At 46.2% G+C, this 18,738-nt stretch overlaps 1 protein-coding gene across 7 annotated transcripts in view; it reads right to left on the bottom strand.

Moving 5' to 3' along the window:
- Positions 1 to 3,496: 3,496 nt before the first annotated feature.
- The window catches only part of CNOT4 (CCR4-NOT transcription complex subunit 4), a 128,095-nt gene continuing 112,853 nt past the window's right edge, over positions 3,497 to 18,738 (bottom strand). For 4 of the 7 annotated variants that reach the window (XM_034773834.1, XM_034773843.1, XM_034773862.1 and 1 more), the window contains 2 exons: positions 5,655 to 5,867; positions 3,497 to 4,869 (listed from right to left, as the gene is read on the bottom strand). In XM_034773834.1, coding sequence (XP_034629725.1) covers positions 4,568 to 4,869; positions 5,655 to 5,867 — 515 coding nt within the window. In that variant the 3' untranslated portion in view covers positions 3,497 to 4,567. The remainder of the gene's footprint in view (positions 4,870 to 5,654; positions 5,868 to 18,738) is intronic. The other 3 variants (XM_034773871.1, XM_034773880.1, XM_034773890.1) reach the window with 1 other exon arrangement.

Raw genomic sequence — 18,738 nt, 5'->3', positions numbered from 1 at the left:
ATTTAGTGGGCAAATGGAGAAGTTGTATACACTAAAGTCTTGCACATTTAGCGCTGAATACCCCCCAGAAGAGATCAGTTTGGTGAACAGCACTCCTAGTGCAGGGATGCAGCTAGGTAATGCTGGAATATTAAAAGCAAACTGCCTAGCAACATGCAACGGACCCCCCCCTCCAAAAATCACTTCACACAATCACATTCCATACATAGAAAATAATTCAAATGGAGTGTGAGAAGGGCAAGTGGAGCTTAGGGAAAGTTTTTATTTGAAGACACTAAGTTTGCTAATGCCCCTCCATGCTCACCTGCAGTGGCTCCCATTATTCCAGCACCGGACCGCTCCCTGCCTTGTCCCCCATTTCTGCCAATACATCTCATTTCTGAACTATTGCACCTTATATTATTCCAGTTCTCAGTCTCGCCACAGCAGAGAGGGCCAATCATGCTGCAATGTGTGGTGCTCTCATTCAATGCATCCATGCATACTACAGACTAGGATAAGACTAAGATTTAACTCACCTGGGACTTAAATAGGGTGGGCATCTTCGTGTCCTGAGGCAAGAGGCAAGTACAGTAACTCCAGTCACTATCTTTTTATACACGTTTCAACTCTAGTGTTCAGAAAAAAATTTGAAATCTGCCCCTTCCTCAGGAAAGTAACAACTGGCATGAGAGTGTGGGGGAAATATGTGCTGAAGCCAAAGAAGCCTCCATGAAAACATGGTCAATTCTTACGGCTTTATTATACGTTTTGTGATAGTTTTTTTTTTTTTTTTTAAAGCCCCAGCTCCTGGAGCCATTTGATTACGAGATTCTCAGCTTTCATCGATTCCCTCCTGCCACCACAATGTTTCTAGCACGTAGGGTTGTGGAGAAAAACCTGAAAACGAACACTAAGGGCTCAAAAACTAGAAGGCAAATATGTCAATTTAAAAATATCTTCTGATTTTTAAGCAAGTCATGATTTTTGAATGCCTGTGGTTGGCAGCAGTGTTCTGGATAATATGATTTAAATGGTACTGCAAGGACTGCATTTGTAGTGGCAGATACTTGCACATTTGTCAAGCTATTCTCTGGAGAGCAGAGCCTGGCTCTAATTACTATACCCATCCTCCCCACCACCATCCACATAGGAGTTTTAAATGTAAAGACTATTCAGCTTTATATCATTACTACCCTCTACAGTTCCATGAAAAAGGTTGTTAAATAAGTAACCAAATCTGCTGCGTTCAGAACCTTTGACTTCCCAGATGTGGTGCTGACCCTTGCTAGCAAAAGACACCTGTCGTTCTGAAGGTGTATTTGTTTCAGTCCCTGTCCAAAATTTATTTTGGGTAGAGACAGGCCTCACTATACCTAATTGGTCTGTTGGTCAAGGATCATTAGGCTACTAAGGTCATGAACTTCTCCTGGCCTGACTACTAGAAAGATATGCAAACAGTATAATAAATTAGCCACTGAGAACATATTAAACAGCAACAAAGCATGCACAGATACGGACATAAGGCCAGAACATGGAGATGAAAATGTAAACTGATCTTTCAATAAAAGGACTGGTACTGAATTTGATGCAAAAAAGAAAACCATATTGGTAACCAGAGCCTCATGAGAGCCTAATAAAGCTTCATCACTTTTCTGATGCAATACATTTGAACCGTGTAAAAACACCCTGGGCTTATCTCCCAGTGAAGGAATCAGCCATGGACAGCAGATGAGACAACTAGACAGCAAACATATTAAGTCCATCTGATGTATTGTCTAGATTTGAAAAAAGGTTACAAGTAAATACCATACACACTCAAGCTGGCTGCAACAACATCTTTGTACTGTAGTACTCTAAGTTACTAGCTAGGGAGTTGTTTTTGTGAGCAGGGAGGTGAAGCCCCTGGAAGAGAAGAATGCAGCTAGTGTGAAACTTCTGCATGGTAAGTTGACTTTCATAGAGCTAACACATCCCATTGTAAACAGCTAGAGCCTACACAATGCTCGGCATGAGAATTTGATATGCAGGTTTTTGTTTTAAACGTTCCAAACTCTGGCAGTAGGACTGAATCCAAATATATGGAAGTGGTTAAGCTTCATGAGTTGCTACCTTAAATAGCAGCAACTAATTGCACCAGCCTTTATTTATAGGGATTTGTAGTCCTTTAATAGTTTTGCTAATGATAGAGGTTTTTGCTTAGAATTACAGCAATCCTCACCATGATCTCAATAGGGAAACTATAGCCAACTTAGTTCGTTGTTTTCTTCACCTACAATTCATGTGTCTGGCACGCTTATGAAGGAATTGCTTGCTGGGGAGCAGCAGGGGGCGATCACACATTGATTTCAATTCACACCACCAACTTTAAATTTCAGTTTTTGTTAAATAAAACCTTTAATCCAGAGGCCATTAAACACCCTGATAGGTTTCAGGCAAGTTATTTTTTTTGGCATGAACAGGTTGAAAAGCAGTCTTCTGAGCACCCCAGGCACAAAATTTATTTTCAATTACGACTGTCTACAATCAGTAACCTCAGTTCAGTTAACAAGCCTTAGTAAATAAATGCTCCTAGGAAAAGCAGTCACTCTGAAAACTGCACTGAAGGGCAATGTGGTATGAGAAGAGAGGAAGTAGCTTTTCTAAAGTCACCATCACTAAAAAGCTTGCCAAGTTTGCAGTTGGTTTGTGGATTATGGGGCTATTAGAATGGAAAGTCTCCTGCAGAGGACATGAAGTTAGGGCTTGAATCATGGATTGAAAGCATCATTCCCTAATCTCGTCCCCCACCCATCAAAAAGTTTGCTTATTTTAAATACCGTGACTACAAAGGTTGGGCTCCCTGGCAGACCTCTTAGGGTACATCTACACAGCCCATGGCAGAGAATCCGAGCCTGTTGACCTGGGCTCGGAGACTCATTGCTGCTTGTTGTGTAGATGCACCATTAGAGGTCTCATGTATGTAAACAGCTCTTGCGCAAGTGCACCCAAGGGGAGGGATGTTGAGTCTTTAAACAAACACGTCCCTTTGCCAAATGTTCACTAGGCATTGGGAGGTACAGGGATTGAAAAACCAAGTTTTAAGCAGTAACTAGAACTCCCTCCCCCGCTCCCCACACTGCTCAGCTTTCAGTGCCATCATGCTATTATGTTACCACTGTGCTATTTGTCCCCAGTTCCAGGGAAGACAAGATTTGAATTAAGTAAAAACAAGCAAAACAAAGAAGCAAATAAGGTATGAACCAATACCTTCCTCTCCGTAGATTGCCTCTAAATAGAAATATATACACTTACCATGATGTCACTATCCCTTTGTTTTTCCATAGCTTTACACTTACATGTATACACAGTCCTCCATTCCAATGCAAAAGGCTCAAAGTATGTTTTGGATCTCCGCTAAATACTTTTATTGTAACGAGTAGTTTCAGTTAAGATGAATGGGAAGAAGCTAGTAGGATTTGCTGGTACTCCATAAAACCCCATGCAGAGTTAAAAACCAAGAAAAAGGAATACAAAGTCATCATCAAGTTTTCTGTTTTATTTAAGATTTTAGTTTTAATTCTGAAGAAAGAGGTACATTTCCTTGTTTTTAGTTTTAGCGTCAGGTTATAACCATGTTTATTTATCTGTTTCTTTTTTTCCTGTCTTTTCAATACTGCACAAACGTCCAGAAACTACAGGGTTAAGTAAAAGCTGCAGGCAGAGGAGGTCAAAGGTTGCGCTCCTGATGGTGATCATGTGGCCCCAATGCAGTGCTATCCCAGAGTGCCCTAGTCAGGTGAATTTTAAAAAAAAAAGAGAGAGATTGACAGAGGAGACAGAAAGACTGAAGTAAATATCACTTGTGTTTCAGCTGCTTATATTATGTTATATGCTAGGTATTAAATCTGTGAATACTTTTAAAACATTAAAGTTTACTTTAAATCTAAAGCCAAAATTTTTAAAAAAAACGTTTCCCCCTTTAAACCACTCTTTAGCAACATGCCAGTTACTTCTACAAGTTTTGTCCTTTGACCCACTTCATCAAACTTCTTACTGACGTACACAAAGTACCCCCTTCCAAAAAAAATACATAGCAATTTCCCTGTGTAGTGACACCTGAATGCAAAATAACTGCGAGGCCACGGCTTTCCTCCACATGTTCAGTAATTTTGTTTAAATTAAAAATAAAATGTTCATATTTCTGTAATTGATTCTACATTTTAGCATTACATTTCTCCCCTACTGTAGATTGACTTTTTCCGCTAGGCAGAAATGCTCATTATGTGCAAAAGACATAGGACAGATATATTCTCTTTTTAAGCATTGAGACAGCACTTTGATTTCTCTCTCTCTTTTTTTTCTTACAGTGTTTAAGGAAATATTTTTAAACAGTGTATTTCAAACACTGGATCAGCAGAAACTTTACAACAAAAAAAAATACGGTCATGACCCTGTGATCGCATTGCATTTGGGGGTGGAGGGGAAGATCTGATCAGGAACTAGATTCTTCAGAAAGAAAGATATGAGAAGGGAATGGTGGGTGGGTGTGGGGAGGAATCAGGGTGGGGCAATTCCTGCATTTCTCATGTTTTTTCCTCCTCCTTTCCTAATGACGATCCAGCGCTGAGCTCTGTAGTAGATCTGTGGGGGTTTTACTGGGGGGTCTGAAGGCTGTCTGAAAGCCTGGGGGAGGGGAGTGGAAACTGGTGGGGTTTGAAGGGGGAGAGTAGGGGTTCCAACTGGCTCTGTGCAGAGGGATCTGTGTGCTGAAGGGGTTACTGTGGTGGGTCTGTGATGGGGCTGCACTGGGGCCGTCCATCTCTGTGAGGGCTTGAAGAGATTTTAGCCAATGTGGTGGATTGTCGTCTTGAAGGGAGTCTAAACTGTTTCCTGTGGAGGCTGGGATCCCTGTGAAGAGAAGAAAGAAGTGGGAGAAAAACAGGTGAGTCATGACAGAAACATGTTCAGTGTGAAGGAGGTCAATTTAACCTAATAGATAGCAGTGGTGAGAAAACAATTAGTTTGTACAGAAAACATGTTTATACAGTTTATATATATATATCTCACCCTTCCCACAAAGATGAACATTTAAATCCAAATAGGAGAGTTTCCCTCCTAGAAATACTTTTTTGTCATAAGTCCATATTCTTACATCAAGCATTTGCCAAGCCCCCCTAATCACAAGGCCCAGGTCCCTGTCTATTACCTACCCAAACCCACTTCTATCACTACTGCATGCTCTTCTTCCTGCTCTCCCTTCTTGAATCATGCTTCAGCCTATCTAACAGAGATACACAACCAGACAGCCTTATAAAAGAGAGCTTTATAAACAAGTGGAGTACGTTCATTTTTAAATTAGAAAGTCCAGGCACTGAAGGCATTAACAGAAGACCAGCAGTGCACATACCGGACATGCCATCCAGCAGAAGGGATGCCAACATGAGCCTAGTTATGCACTGAGCATCCTAACCACCTGTGAAGATCCTGGGCATGCACTGGAAAGGGCTAAGTGGGAGTTTATTATACCTATTTGTTCCACAAGGATTCCTGGCTCCTTGAGGTTTTGTGGATGGAAGCTGGAAGAGACCACCGCATACAGACTTTTTTTTTTTTTTTTTTCAGATGCCGATTAGTTTGTACCAAATACCCAGCTGATGTTTGCCAGTGGAGCTGAAGGAGTGAGAAATGGTTACCTGTGATGATTGCGGGGTCCATCCAGCTGCCAGGGCTGTCCCAATTCAGGCTGTCGGAGGTGGCAGTGTTGGACGTTGGTACACTGTGGTTGGCGTTGGAGGGGGAAGAAGGATTGGGCAGCCCACCAAAGTTGATGTTAATGTTCGGTAGAAGTGCCCTTAGCCCGTCCTGCCATTCCTTCATATTTAAACTCTCTACAGAACTGCTGTTGTCTGGGAGATTTATCAACAAAAAAAAAATGAAAGATAAAAAAATAAAAAGCTGAAGTTAGAAACAGATGTCCTTCTTTGGTGGGGGAAGGGAATCTTCTTTCTCTACTAAGCATTTAATACAGTTTCCCTATCAAGAAACTGGGGGAAGGGATTTTAATATGGACTATGAATTAATCAAGATGGGTTGGCATGTTTTTTTGTTTCACTTTTTTAGTGTAATGGTGCAGGAGAAAGATTTAACTCCTTCCCCACTCACGTCACCATTTATTCAAGTTAGAGACCTGAATGGTCAAGGGCACAATGGCTCTCCTTTCATTACCAGTGGGAGAAGACCCACAAGATCTTTTATCAGAGGACTGGCATCGCTCATCTAGTCTACCCAATTCATCGGCTTTATGAATAGATAGAGGATGCTAAAGTCTGCCACTGAGAATGCCTTCCAATATTTTAAAATGAAGAAAGGCTAGGGCTCTGCTACTGAAGTCTAACGTGATTAGTCACTTGGGAAAACCAAAGAAGGGGGCTGTTTGATTACAGCTTGCTCATTTACAGCGCTGCAGATGCTATTCAAAAGGAAAAGGTAGCAATGCGTGCATTAAGTCAGAAAGAATGTATTTCTCTCTTTCAGCCTAAGGGCAAAGGAGGAAATTCCTAAAAGATCTTTCAGAATAATTCCCAGCATTGCAATCTGCTCCAGCTGAAACAAGACACCAAACAGTGAACGCTGAACTCCTTCACCCTGATGGTTTCAGGGCATCCATTACCAAAGAAGGGCAATGGGATAACAGAAGATTCTCTTCTACATAGGTTCTTATACTGCATTCGTCACTGCCGTAGTCGAGTGCCTGATGATTACATTTAATGATTTATGGAACACTAATACAGAAACAGCCGGGGCTGATACCATGTCAAACAGAGCAGACCTTAATTTTATACAATGCTGCTTCTGCTCCAGGGATACCAAAGCACTTCACAGACCAAGATACTGATGATGCAGCGATTGTATCAGCAAATGCAAAAAGCCCTATTTAGCAATAATTTACAATCAGCCAAGATCTCATTTTCTATTTGAGGGAATGTTTGCCAGCACACTGTAGTTACCTTAGTCTTTTAAATCACTGATGCCAACTTCCACCTTGACAGCCAGAGCGAGAGTAAAAGAGATGTTTGATGCCATATCTGAAGAGTGGCCTCTGACAGTGCAGTATCTGTAGGGCAATGCTGCTCCACCAGCATTGAATGAGACTAAGCCCTGGCAAGAAGTTTGAACTGCAACCAACTGGATCATGTGGCATCTAATTTGTGATTCCAATCCAACAAGATGAGAAAGGGAAGGATGGGGTACTCCCCTACCTCCAACCATTCTTCAGTGACATTTGTAAGTCTGACTGCTCAGAGTGAAGAACAGATATCCTTAGTGAGTGCCTAGGCCTAAAGGGAGCATGCAGTGTGAAAGTTCTCCAACACCTCCTCTGTCCTGATATGGCACCTCTTTCTCCAAGACTTCTCATGAGAATAAACGTTTATATTTCCATATGGAAGGAATTTTTGCTCAACATATAGACAAGTGATTCAATATCTTAAATCATTATTTGCGATCTAAGCCAAACTTGGACTCATGGCATCAACAGCAAGTCCAGTTACCATATTAATCCACTACATCCAGCCAATGTGCCATAAGGATTTCAGCAGGGTATTCCTGACCTTTCACATGCCAAAAAAAAGATCAGCAATAGCCTTTCTAAGCAATCTCTTTATATGTATGTAACATGACCAAGCATGCCATCCTATATGGCAGCAATCAGAATCTAGAACATAATAAGGGTGAAGGCCCTTGTGCACAGTGTAGTCAGATTTTAACTGGTGTGGAAACCAGGAAGAGGACAAAGGCATCAAATCACTTCCAAAGTGACTATACAGTAACTAAAGTTATCCACATTAGTTGGAGGCTGATCATCACACTCCATAGTAATTTTCAGGATACAAAATTTATCTTAAAAGCTGTTAAACTGTAATGCTTGCAATTATTTGATGTTATCTTTGCTTCTTGGCTGAGGCTAGAGAATTGCTCATCCTTCAGAAGTTGCAAATAAATAACATCTGAAGAAGAGAAGCAAAACCAAATGTCAAGTCTCAACCAGTTAGCAAAGACGAGAGACACAAGAGACGACAAATCCAACAGCAGAAATTATTAATCCAAAAGCTTGCCCACTATTTGCAAATTATTCAAGTACCAAAATTGGTTCAAACTTTACATACTACAGCAGAAAACGAGATCAGAGAAGTTTTTTTCTCAAGCCAATCAAGACGTGAAAGACTAACTTACTTCAACCCTAGTTTACAGAACTAAAGAATGCTATTATCAAACAATCTTAGAGCATGGTTAACAGTATGTGGCAGTCAAGTGGCTAATATATCAGGCCCTGTACAATATGCTTGTAGGAAAGTGATGGGTTTTCACAGATTTGTTCTGCACTCATTTAGTGTGAAACCCTGGTGCACACACTTGTACTTGCTCTCACTGATTTGTCAATTAGTCATTCCTCCTATTTTACTTTAATCTAGTTTTGTGCTTTCTAGAATTTTTTATTCCCTGTAATTCCTTTGGAAGGTTGGGCATGTGTTTGCAACTTCTTGTTTAGCCAACAGGTGGGAAAACTAGTCTAGTTTCCTAAAAGTCTAGCTGAAATGAAAGATACGTGAACTTGTGGCATAGAAGACCCAAGTTACAACTGTTCCCATTAGGTTTGTGCCCATGGCCCTCAAACAACACCATAAAAATCAAGTTGCTGGATTCAGCTCTCAATACAAGAAGGTTCTAATTCACTAACTCAGAAAAATGATTATGGGAGATTCTCAATGGGCATTTACCACCACCTTCAAGAGCCACATGTTATGTCAGCAGAAGTGGATGTAGGACAGGTAGATCTCTCCAGTCAACACCACCTAGTTGCAGAAGATAGACAAGTGCTCTCCAATGACTAACTAGGGGCCAAACACAATGCTTCTGCAACACCTGCCAGCCTGAAATGTGCAGAATGATTTTATGACCAGATACTGTTCATTCCCTACTTGGTATTAATGTGGCAGTAATTAGGAGCGGTACTATAAATTATTTAGTGGCAAGTAGTGACACCCAGGAAAGACACCATGCGGTCAATGTAAACAGCTCAATGTGCAGCAGTAGTAAAAAAAAAAAGCAAGCAAGATGTCAGGACGTATAAGAAATGGGACGGAAAATACCAACGATAGTCTAAATGCCACATTACCTAATCAATTCTGGTCACCTGGCATCACACTTTTTTTTTTTTTTTTTAAAGACCTACTGTGGCATAAGGAGTCCAGAGAGATGACAAAAACCAATTTGAGGTAAAAGAAAGATCGAAAAGGTTGGGACTGTGTTTGGAGAGAAGATATACATATTAATAGAACAGCATAAAGAAGGTAAATTGGGCATTCCAATTTACCCTCATAATACAAAAGCAAAAAGGGACATTCAATGAAACTGAAAGGTAAGAAATTTAAAACTGACAAAAAGATTTTTTTTAAAAGTCAATATAATTAATTTGAGGCAATGAGTTCCCGCAAGGCACTGAGGTCAAGAGCTTAACAGCTCTCAGAAAGGACTTGACATCTATATGGATGATGAGAACATCCACAGCTACATTATACAGGGGGAGAGGAAGGAGGGAATGTGTGTATTTGTTTTGTTTTTAAAGACAGATACAAATTTTTATGCTTCAGGGCATGACTGTAAAGTTTAGGAAGAAGGGCAAGCTGGCTTTCCCAGCCAACGTGGCTTTCTGGGGTAGGGAGAAGGTGGATAGGGTACAGCCACTTGGCTGCCCCATGACACCACTCAGCCAATGGGACAGCTCTGCTTAACTGAAGAGCTCTCACTGAGTAATCCAGGTGCCTGCCACAGGCTCCTGGTTTGGCTGGCTGGGACACGGGGAAATTAATTAAAGGGCCAGGCTAAGCAGAAGAGGACCTCTTGCCACTCCACCCACCAATGAAAAATACAGTAGGAATTGGAATAATACAGACTTTGATGAGGTCTGATTTTAAGTGGGTGGGTTGAGTCCTGTGAATATGATGCTCTGGATCTGAGCATTGAAACTGGGAGGGTAGATGACAGGAGAATCATCTATTGCAGGGGTCAGCAACCTTTCAGAAGTGGTGTGCTGAGTCTTCATTTATTCACTCTAATTTAAGTTTTCGTGTGCCAGTAATACATGTTAACGTTTTTAGAAGGTCTCATTCTATAAGTCTATAATATACAACTAAACTATTGTTGTATGTAAAGTAAATAAGGTTTTTATAATGTTTAAGAAGCTTCATTTAAAATTAAATTAAAATGCAAAGCCTCCCCTCCCCCCGGACCTGTGGCCAGGACCCAGGCAGTGAGAGTGTCACTTAAAATCAGCTCACGTACCGCCTTCGGCACGCGTGCCATAGGTTGCCTACCCCTGATCTATTGCCTTCCCCAGTGCGCCAGATGGCCTTGAGAAATTATTCTGTGAAGGAATTAAAGTTGCAGCCACTTGGTCAAAATTTCAGACGTCTGTGCCTTCCTCACTGGCCTCTGCAATTCTCAAAGATGCCAGTTGCTTGCACCTTCTTCTGAAGTCTCAATTTGTGGCTAAAGTCATATTGGGTCAGATAGGTGTCCTGTCTGTCAATTCCTCTGTTCTCATGCAATACTTCTGCAGCATTGTACGGTAAATTTCAGCCCAAATGGTTAGAGTTTGGCAAAGTTATAAGCAACTGAAAACAGAATTGTATATGGAAAGTGTTGGGCAACCTTAACTACAGTCATCATTACCTGCACCACTTATAATAAAGCTTCCTACATGTTATTTAAGAGTGTGGCTCCTGAAGCCCAGAGCTGCTCTTTTCTTTATTAAAAGTCAAGTTTTAATCCAAGTTACATCCTAAAACTGGCATGATATATAAAAACAAGAGGATAATTTAAATCCCAGATCAACCTGGGTCTGTCAAGGAAGTTCCCCTACCACTTTGGGGGGTGGAGGGGGAGGGAGATGAAGGTGGGTGGTGTAACTGAATATTTTTAGGAGACTTTTGTTTCAGTTTACCACCATTAAACTGGGAATATGAGACTAATACTTCCTCATCCTCACACTTGTTTCTCTTCATAGCCCCTTTCAGCAACTTAAGCAGTGTGTGGAAGAGGGTGGGAAAAGGTGGGAAACTTGTGCCAAGTTTAAATCCACCATTCACATAATCTTTCTGGAAAGGTTTTCTACTCTGATTTAAAGATAATCTTAGAAATAGGTTTGATAGATCTTTGTTTTGTTCCTAGGGCAACAGATTAATTTGGTAAAGCTGCAATGAAAAAGCCAACTCCAATTTAAAAAACAGGCTCAGGTAAAACCAAGCATTTCAGTCATGAAGGTCTATTGTTCTCTCAGTGTGCATTATTTCATAAACTCTATTCATGTTGATGGAAACCTGTGTCCCGACTGAGAGGTGAACAGATTCCAAAGTATGGCACTTTGCTGAAAATATTCAGTTTCCAGTGTGATACACAAGCATGAAATTCAACAGTTGTAGCTAAAAAGCTTAGCACATTAGCACCTGTCTTTCCCTATGGTGGATAAATTAAGGAAGTATAGTGATAGATAAAAAGCTTTCATCAACACAAGTTCAACTCATCCCACACTCATCATGACCCACAGTGTACCACCATTTGATGTCTGAGCATTAATCTGTGTGGAAAACTGATAATCTGATTTCCTGTTTCCACATCACAAAAAATCCTGTCACAATGACACCTTAGTGGGCAGTCTGACTGCAAATACAAAAGACATTAGAATATCCTTATGTTTAAAGATTATCCCTCCAAATCAGGTGGGCAGCATGTGCCTGCGTATGTGGACAAGGCCTAAACACGACACTACATTAGCTTAGACAAGGCCTAGACATTACACTGGTAACATCAGTTTGACTAAATTCCAAAGTATTTATAGGGGAATTTGTAAAACAATCAGAGCTTTGAAACTCAATTTTCATGATCCCCTATTCAGCTTGTTTTGAGGGAGGTACAGTACTTTGATGAAGGTGTGTTTTAAGTAAGCTACCTCCAAATCTGGGACCATGGAGCAGTTTTGGTTGGAAATTTTAAAGTCCTTCCTAGGTTTTTCATATATGCATCTGATCTTTGTATGGCCTCCCTTATCTCCCTACTTTAGTCTAATTTAGATGGTGGACAAGGTGGCTGAGAGGAAATTTTCCTAAACTAGACTAATCTCAAGTTGTCACCTGAATTTCAACATGTAGATCTATGACCAAATTTTTGCCATGAAACAAAAAGACAGTTACCTTTTCCATAACTGGTGTTCTTTGAGATGTGTTGCTCATGTCTATTCCACAATAGGTCTGCGTGCTCGCCACATGCACCTGTGCCGGATGTTTTTCCCCTAGCAGTACCTGTAGGGGGGGAGCGCCCCCGCAACCCCTGGAGTGGCAACTGTCTGGCACGGTATAAGGGGAGCTGGGTGCTCCCCTTCCCCCCCGCCCCCAGTTGCTTCTTGCCAGACAACTCCGACAGAGGGGAAGGAGGGTGGGATGTGGAAGACAGGAGCAACACATCTCGAAGAACACCAGTTACGGAAAAGGTAACTGTCGTCTTCTTTGAGTGTTTGCTCATATGTATTCCACAATAGGTGATTCCAAGCTATATCTGTTGGAGGTGGGTAGTTCACAAGTTTCCAAGATAGAGAACAGCCCTGCTGAACCTGGAGTCATCCCTGGTCTGGGGGACGATCATATAGTGTGAGGTGAACATCTGAACCGAAGACCATGTGGCGGCCCTACAAATGTCCTGGATGGGGACGTGGGCCACGAAGGCAGCCGACGAGGCCTGCGCCCAAGTCGAGTGCGCCCTCACAATGGGTTGTGGGGGAACATCCGCCAGCTCATAACAGGGGTCCTCAAACTGGGGGTCAGGACCCCTCAGGGGGTTGTGAGGTTATTATGTTGGGGGTCGCGAGCTGTCACTCTCCAACCCAAATCCCACTTTGCCTCCAGCATTTTTAATGGTGTTAAATATATAAAAAAGGTGTTTTGAATTTATATGGGGGGTCGCACTCAGAGACTTGCTGTGTGAAAGGGGTCACCAGTACAAAAGTTTGAGTATCACTATCATAACAGGAACAGATGCACGAAGTGATCCAATTGGAAAGCCACTGAGTGGAAATCGGCTGGCCCCCCGGCACGCTCAGCTGAGGCGACGAACAGTTGCGAGGACTTTCTGAATGGCTTAGTCCACTTGACGTAGAAAGCCAGAGCCCGCCGCACGTCGAGTGTGTGGAGACGGTGCTCCTCACTGGATGCGTGAGGCATGGAGCAGAGGACCGGTAGAAAAATGTCCTGACCCATGTGGTAGGCGGAGACCACCTTCGGGAGGAACACGGGGTGTGGGTGGAGCTGGACCTTGTCCTTATGAAAGGCCATGTACAGTGGCTCAGAGGTCAGGGCCCTGAGCTCCGAGACTCGCCTGGCCAACGTGATTGCAAGCAGGAAGGCCACCTTCCACAAGAGGTGAGACCAGGAGCATGGGGCCAGTGGTTCAAACGGGGGCCCCATGAGACAAGCCAACACCAGGTTTAGGTCCCACTGTGGGACCGGGGCTCTAGAATATGGAAAAAGACGGTCCAAACCCTTAAGGAACTGGCCAGTCATAGCATGGGAAAATACCGTGTGCCCTTGCACCAGCAGATGGAAGGCCGATATGGCTGCCAGCTGCACCTTGACTGATGAGGGCGCCAGGCCCTGGGCTCTCAGGTGGAGGAAGTAATCGAGGCTAAGCTAGATTGGTGCGGTCACCAGGGAGACACCCTGGTCCGCTGTCCACCTAGAAAACAGGGACCACTTTGCCAAGTAAGCACAGTGAGCAGAGTGCCGTGTACTTTCAAGGAGGAAGCGCTGAACCTGCTCTGAGCACATCTCTCCACCTAACCACTGAGCAGCCACACCATGAGGTGAAGAGCCGCTAAACTGGGATGGAGGCGGCGGCCCTGGTCCTGAGAGAGCAGGTCTGGGCGGAGGAGCAACAGCCAGGGTGGAGCTACTGCCAGGTCCGTGAAGGTCCCATACCAATGCTGCCTGGGCCACGTGGGGGCAATCAGGAGGACCCGGGCCTTGTCCAACTTTATCTTCTTCAGGACCCTGCTGATTAGAGGGAACAAGGGAATGACTTAGAGAAGCTGGACTGCCCAGGACAGGAGAAAGGCATCGGAGATAGAGCCCCTCCCCCCCCCTCACCCCGGAGCAGCACCAGGGGCATCATCGGTTCTGCTGAGTCGTGAATAGGTCCACCTGGGGAGTTCCCCACCTTCAGAAGAGCCGGTGGCCCACTACTTGGTGGAGGGACCACTCACATTGCGAGGAAAAGTCCCTGCTCAAGCAATCCACCCTCTCATTCCAGGCGCCAGGTAGGTGGAAGACCTTCATGTGGATGTCGTGGGCTATACAAAAGTCCCACAGCCTGAAGGTTTCACGGCAGAGGATCGGGCCCCGCCTCGCCTGTTGATATAGAACATTGAGGCCATGTTGTCCATGAGGACCCTGACTACCTTGCCCTCCAGGTGCAAGTGAAAGGCCGTACACGCCAGCCGCACCGCCCTGAGCTCCTTGACGTTTATATGTAGGGTCAGGTCTTGAGCCGCCCTCAGGCCTTGGGTCTGAAAGTTCCCCACATGGGCCCCCCAATCCAGGTCCAACACATCAGACACCAACTCCAACGATGGGGCCCTGTCCCTGAACGAGACCCCTTGGAGCATATTGTTTGGGGAGGACCACCACCGTAGGGAGGTGATCAGAGTCTGGTACGGTGAGGACCTTGTCCATCCTGTCTATGGCCTGGGAGAACTTTGAGGCCAACCAGAGCTGGAGGGGCCTTATCCTGAGTCTGGCGTGACGGACCACGTCCATGCACACTGACATGTGAGCCAAGAGTTGCAGGCAAACCCTGGCGGTTGTCACCGGGAACCTTATGACCAAGTCGATGAGACCTTGCAAGGTCTTGAATCTGTCTGGTGGGAGAGAGGACCTGGCTGACACTGCAACCAGGAGTGCCCCGATAAACTCTATGCGTTGGACTGGAACTAATGTGGACTTGATGTGTTTACCAACAGGCCCAAGGTGGTGCACATGGAGCGCCACGTGATCCCTCACCTGCAACCGAGAGGTGCCCTTGACAAGCCAATCATCCAGATAGAGAAATATCTGGATCCCCTGCCGTCTGATGGCGGCCACTACCACCGACATGCATTTTGTAAACACCCTGGGGGCAGTGGACAGACCAAACGGAAGGACCGTGAATTGGTAATGATTCTGTCCCATCATGAAACAGAGCAAGCGCCTGTGCCCCTTGAATATGTGGATGTGGAAGTAGGCGTCCTGTAGATCGAGGGCAGCGTACCAGTCCCCTGGATCCACGAAGGCGATGATGGAGGCCAAGGAGATCATGTGGAACCCGAGTTTCACCATGTACTGGTTCAGACCTTGGAGGTCCAGGATGGGTCTGAGCCCCCCACCTTTGGCCTTTCAGATAAGGAAATAACGTGAGTAATTTCCCTTGCCCATGAACTCCTCTAGCACCGCCTCTATCGCTTCTAGTCCTAGGAGCCGTCCCACCTCCTGCTCGAGCAGAGCTTCATGCGAGTGGTCCCCCCAAGAGAGGCTGGGGCAGGGGGTGGTTGGGCGGGGAGGAAGTAAACTGGAGAATGTAACCCCGGGAGATGGTGTTGAGAACCCACTGGTCCAAGGTTAGCCGCGACCATTCCGGGAGGAAAGCAAACAACTGGTTTGAGAAGGGAAGCTTTATTGGGGGTGGATCCCTACTGAAGACTGGTGGGGTACCCCTGAACATCCCGTCAAAAACGCCTTTTCCCTGCCTGCTTGCCCTTGGAGGACCCAGGCTGGGGGGCAGGCCAAGACTGCCTCTGAGGGCGTCTCTTATAGTCCCGCTGTTTCTTATGGGCAGCCTTGTACTTCGGGAGGGTGGCCTGGGCGGGAGTCTGCTGCGGCTTGAACTTAGGTTTTGCCAGAGCCAGGACATAGAGGCCCAGAGTCTGGAGGGTCGTGCGGGAGTCTTTCATGCCAAGCAGCCTTGTATCTGTTTTCACCACAAACAGAGCTTTCCCGTCAAACGGGAGATCCTGCATGGAAGACTGCGCCTCGATGGACAGCCCAGAGAGCCGGAGCCATGATGCCCGTCTCATGGACACCGCGGAAGCCATTGATCGTGCAGCTGTGTCCGCAGCATCCGAGGCTGCCTGCAGGGACGCCCTAGCGGCCGCTGCCCCTTCCTCCACTAGTGCCTTGAACTCCTATCATACTCCTGGAAGGAGTCCTCAAACTTAGGCAGGGAGCCCCACAGATTGAATTCGTACCAGCCCTGGAGAGCCTGATGGTTCGCCACTTGTAACTGGAAGCTCGAAGATTAATAAATTTTCCTTCCGAAACAGTCCAGTCTCTGAGAGTCTTTGTTCTTTGGGGTGGTCAGGGCTGGCTGACCCTGTCGTTCCCTGTGGTTGACTGACTCGACCACCAGGGAGTTGGGCGCTGCGTGGGTATACAAGTACTCATGCCCCTATTGGGTACAAAGTACTTGCATTCCACCTTTTTAGAGATGGGGACCAACAAGGCCGGTGTTTGCCACAGGGCATTTGAAATCGTAGCCACCCCTTCAAGGAGGGGCAAGGACACCCTACCCGGTGCCGATGGGGACAATACATTAAACAGGGAGTCCGAGGGCTCCTCCATTTCCTCTGCCTGGAGGTGTAGGCTTGCTGCCACCCTCTTTAAGAGTTCTTGGTGGGCCATGAACTCCTCCTGCGGGACGGAGGGGGGCGGGGCTGCAATTGCCTCTTCTGGGCACGGTGAAGAGGCCGGTGCGGTGCTCTGGGTGTTGGCCGGCACCAGAGGGTCCTCCACCTCGTTGGACTCCGGGCACGGTGCCAAGGACATACGTCCCATCGACTCCTTTCTCAGGGGTCTGGAGAGGGAGGCTGATGGTGCTTCCGAAGCTCCAGCCACGGAGCGAGCTCCTACCACGTGCTGTGCTGGAGGCCACGGTGCCCACTGGTACCATTGGACCAGCCATGATGCTCAGTGCCACTGCACCTGCTGTGGCACAGGCGGGGCCGGCTGTCCAGGTTGGCTGGCCTGGCCCATCGAAGGATTGCTATGAATGGAGACTGGGCTGGCATAAGATCTGCTGCTGTCGCTGGACCGGGAGGAGCGGTGGTGACGGAATCTATGATGGCCACAGGAGCACGATCTCGACATGGAGGACCGGTACCGTGCTCCGTGAATGGCCTCAACGGGCGGACCTGCGATGGCGAGACGCCGGCGATCGACGTCTGGGGCTGTGAGGTCTTGGCGGACACTTGGAGCGGGAGTCAGAGTGGGAACGGCGTCGAAGACTGTGACATGACCGACTGCGGTACTCTCTCGGAGACTAGGATTGATAGTGATGCCCACCGTGGTCCTGTCGATATTCGCTCCTTGAGGACAAGCGGTGCTGTGAGTCCCGGCCGGACAGGACCAGCCAGACAGGCTGGTTGGCATTGAGGGTGATCCTCCTGGACTGTGCCCCGAGCGGTCGCTGGGCAGTGATCAGCATCAGGAATGTTCCTCGACCGAGACGGGTACCGGGCCGGAGGTGACTGCAAAGATTCCAGCAGCGGCTTGCCTCTGGAGCGCGGGCCCGACATCGGTGGCGCTCCAGGCACTGGCATGGACATGACATCCTGGGCTGCCTGGAGGGCTTCAGGTGTGGACGGCATCTGGAGAGACTTGTCCCGAAGGGGCCGGGCTACTCCGCTCAACTTGAGTCGGAGGCCTGGGGCCCGGTGGGGACCAAGGACTGCCCAACGTAGGCCTAGCCTCTGTCCCAGACTTCCCTTGGTACCGCTGAGAAGAGGGAGTCTTCCTGGCCCTCTTGGCCTGCCCGTGGACGGGGAGCAGTGCTGGCTGGTCGATGGCACCAGAGGGTAGCCGCGTACCGATGCTGCGGTGCCGGGTACCGGTTCGGAGTGGCGTGCCGGGATCAGCGCCGACTCCATCAAGATAGCCCAGAGCTTAATGTCCTTCTCTCTTTTGGTCCGAGGCTTAAACGACTTGCAAATCTTGCACCTTTCGCTGATATGGGTTTCTCCCAAGCAGCGCAAACAGTCTGTGTGCAGGTCACTTTTTGGCATAGAACGCCTACAAGAGCTGCATGTCCCGGTCCGGGTTCACTGACTAACTAAACAGCTAACTAACTACAGGTACTAACACTGAACAAACAAACAGTTCTGGGGGTGAGCTACAGCAAAGCTGGAGCACAACAGTTCCAACGCACCTTCACTGGCAGCAAGAAGGAACTGAGGGTGGGGGGAGCACGCAGCTCCCCTTTATTCCGCGCCAGGCAGGCGCCACTGCAGGGGTCGCGGGAGTGCTCCCCCCCACAGGTACTGCTAGGGGAAAAACTTCTGGCACCAGTGCACGTGGCAAGTACGCACACCTATTGTGAAATACACATGAGCAATCACTCGAAGAACTAATGTTCAGTTAGTCAGATTTACTTATTTATAGTGAAAAGATAAATATTTGTTTAATAGGCATGTTAAGGCAGATGTAATCCTTTGTCTTGCCAAACTTCAGTTACATATCTCAAGATATTGCAAAAAACTGGACTGGATACTCATCCACATTCAGCCCGAAGACAGAATAAAGAGATACCACAAGACAATGCGGACAATAAATATGCTGGGTTTTGAAGCTTTTACGTAATGAATAACCCAAGCTTACTTTTACTCTTGCCTTTTTATTAAATATGACAAAGTGACATCACATTAGA

The sequence above is a fragment of the Trachemys scripta genome, chromosome 1 (assembly GCF_013100865.1).
Source record: "Trachemys scripta elegans isolate TJP31775 chromosome 1, CAS_Tse_1.0, whole genome shotgun sequence".
Lineage (NCBI taxonomy): Eukaryota > Metazoa > Chordata > Testudines > Emydidae > Trachemys > Trachemys scripta.
This window is presented reverse-complemented; position numbering and strand designations above follow the sequence as displayed.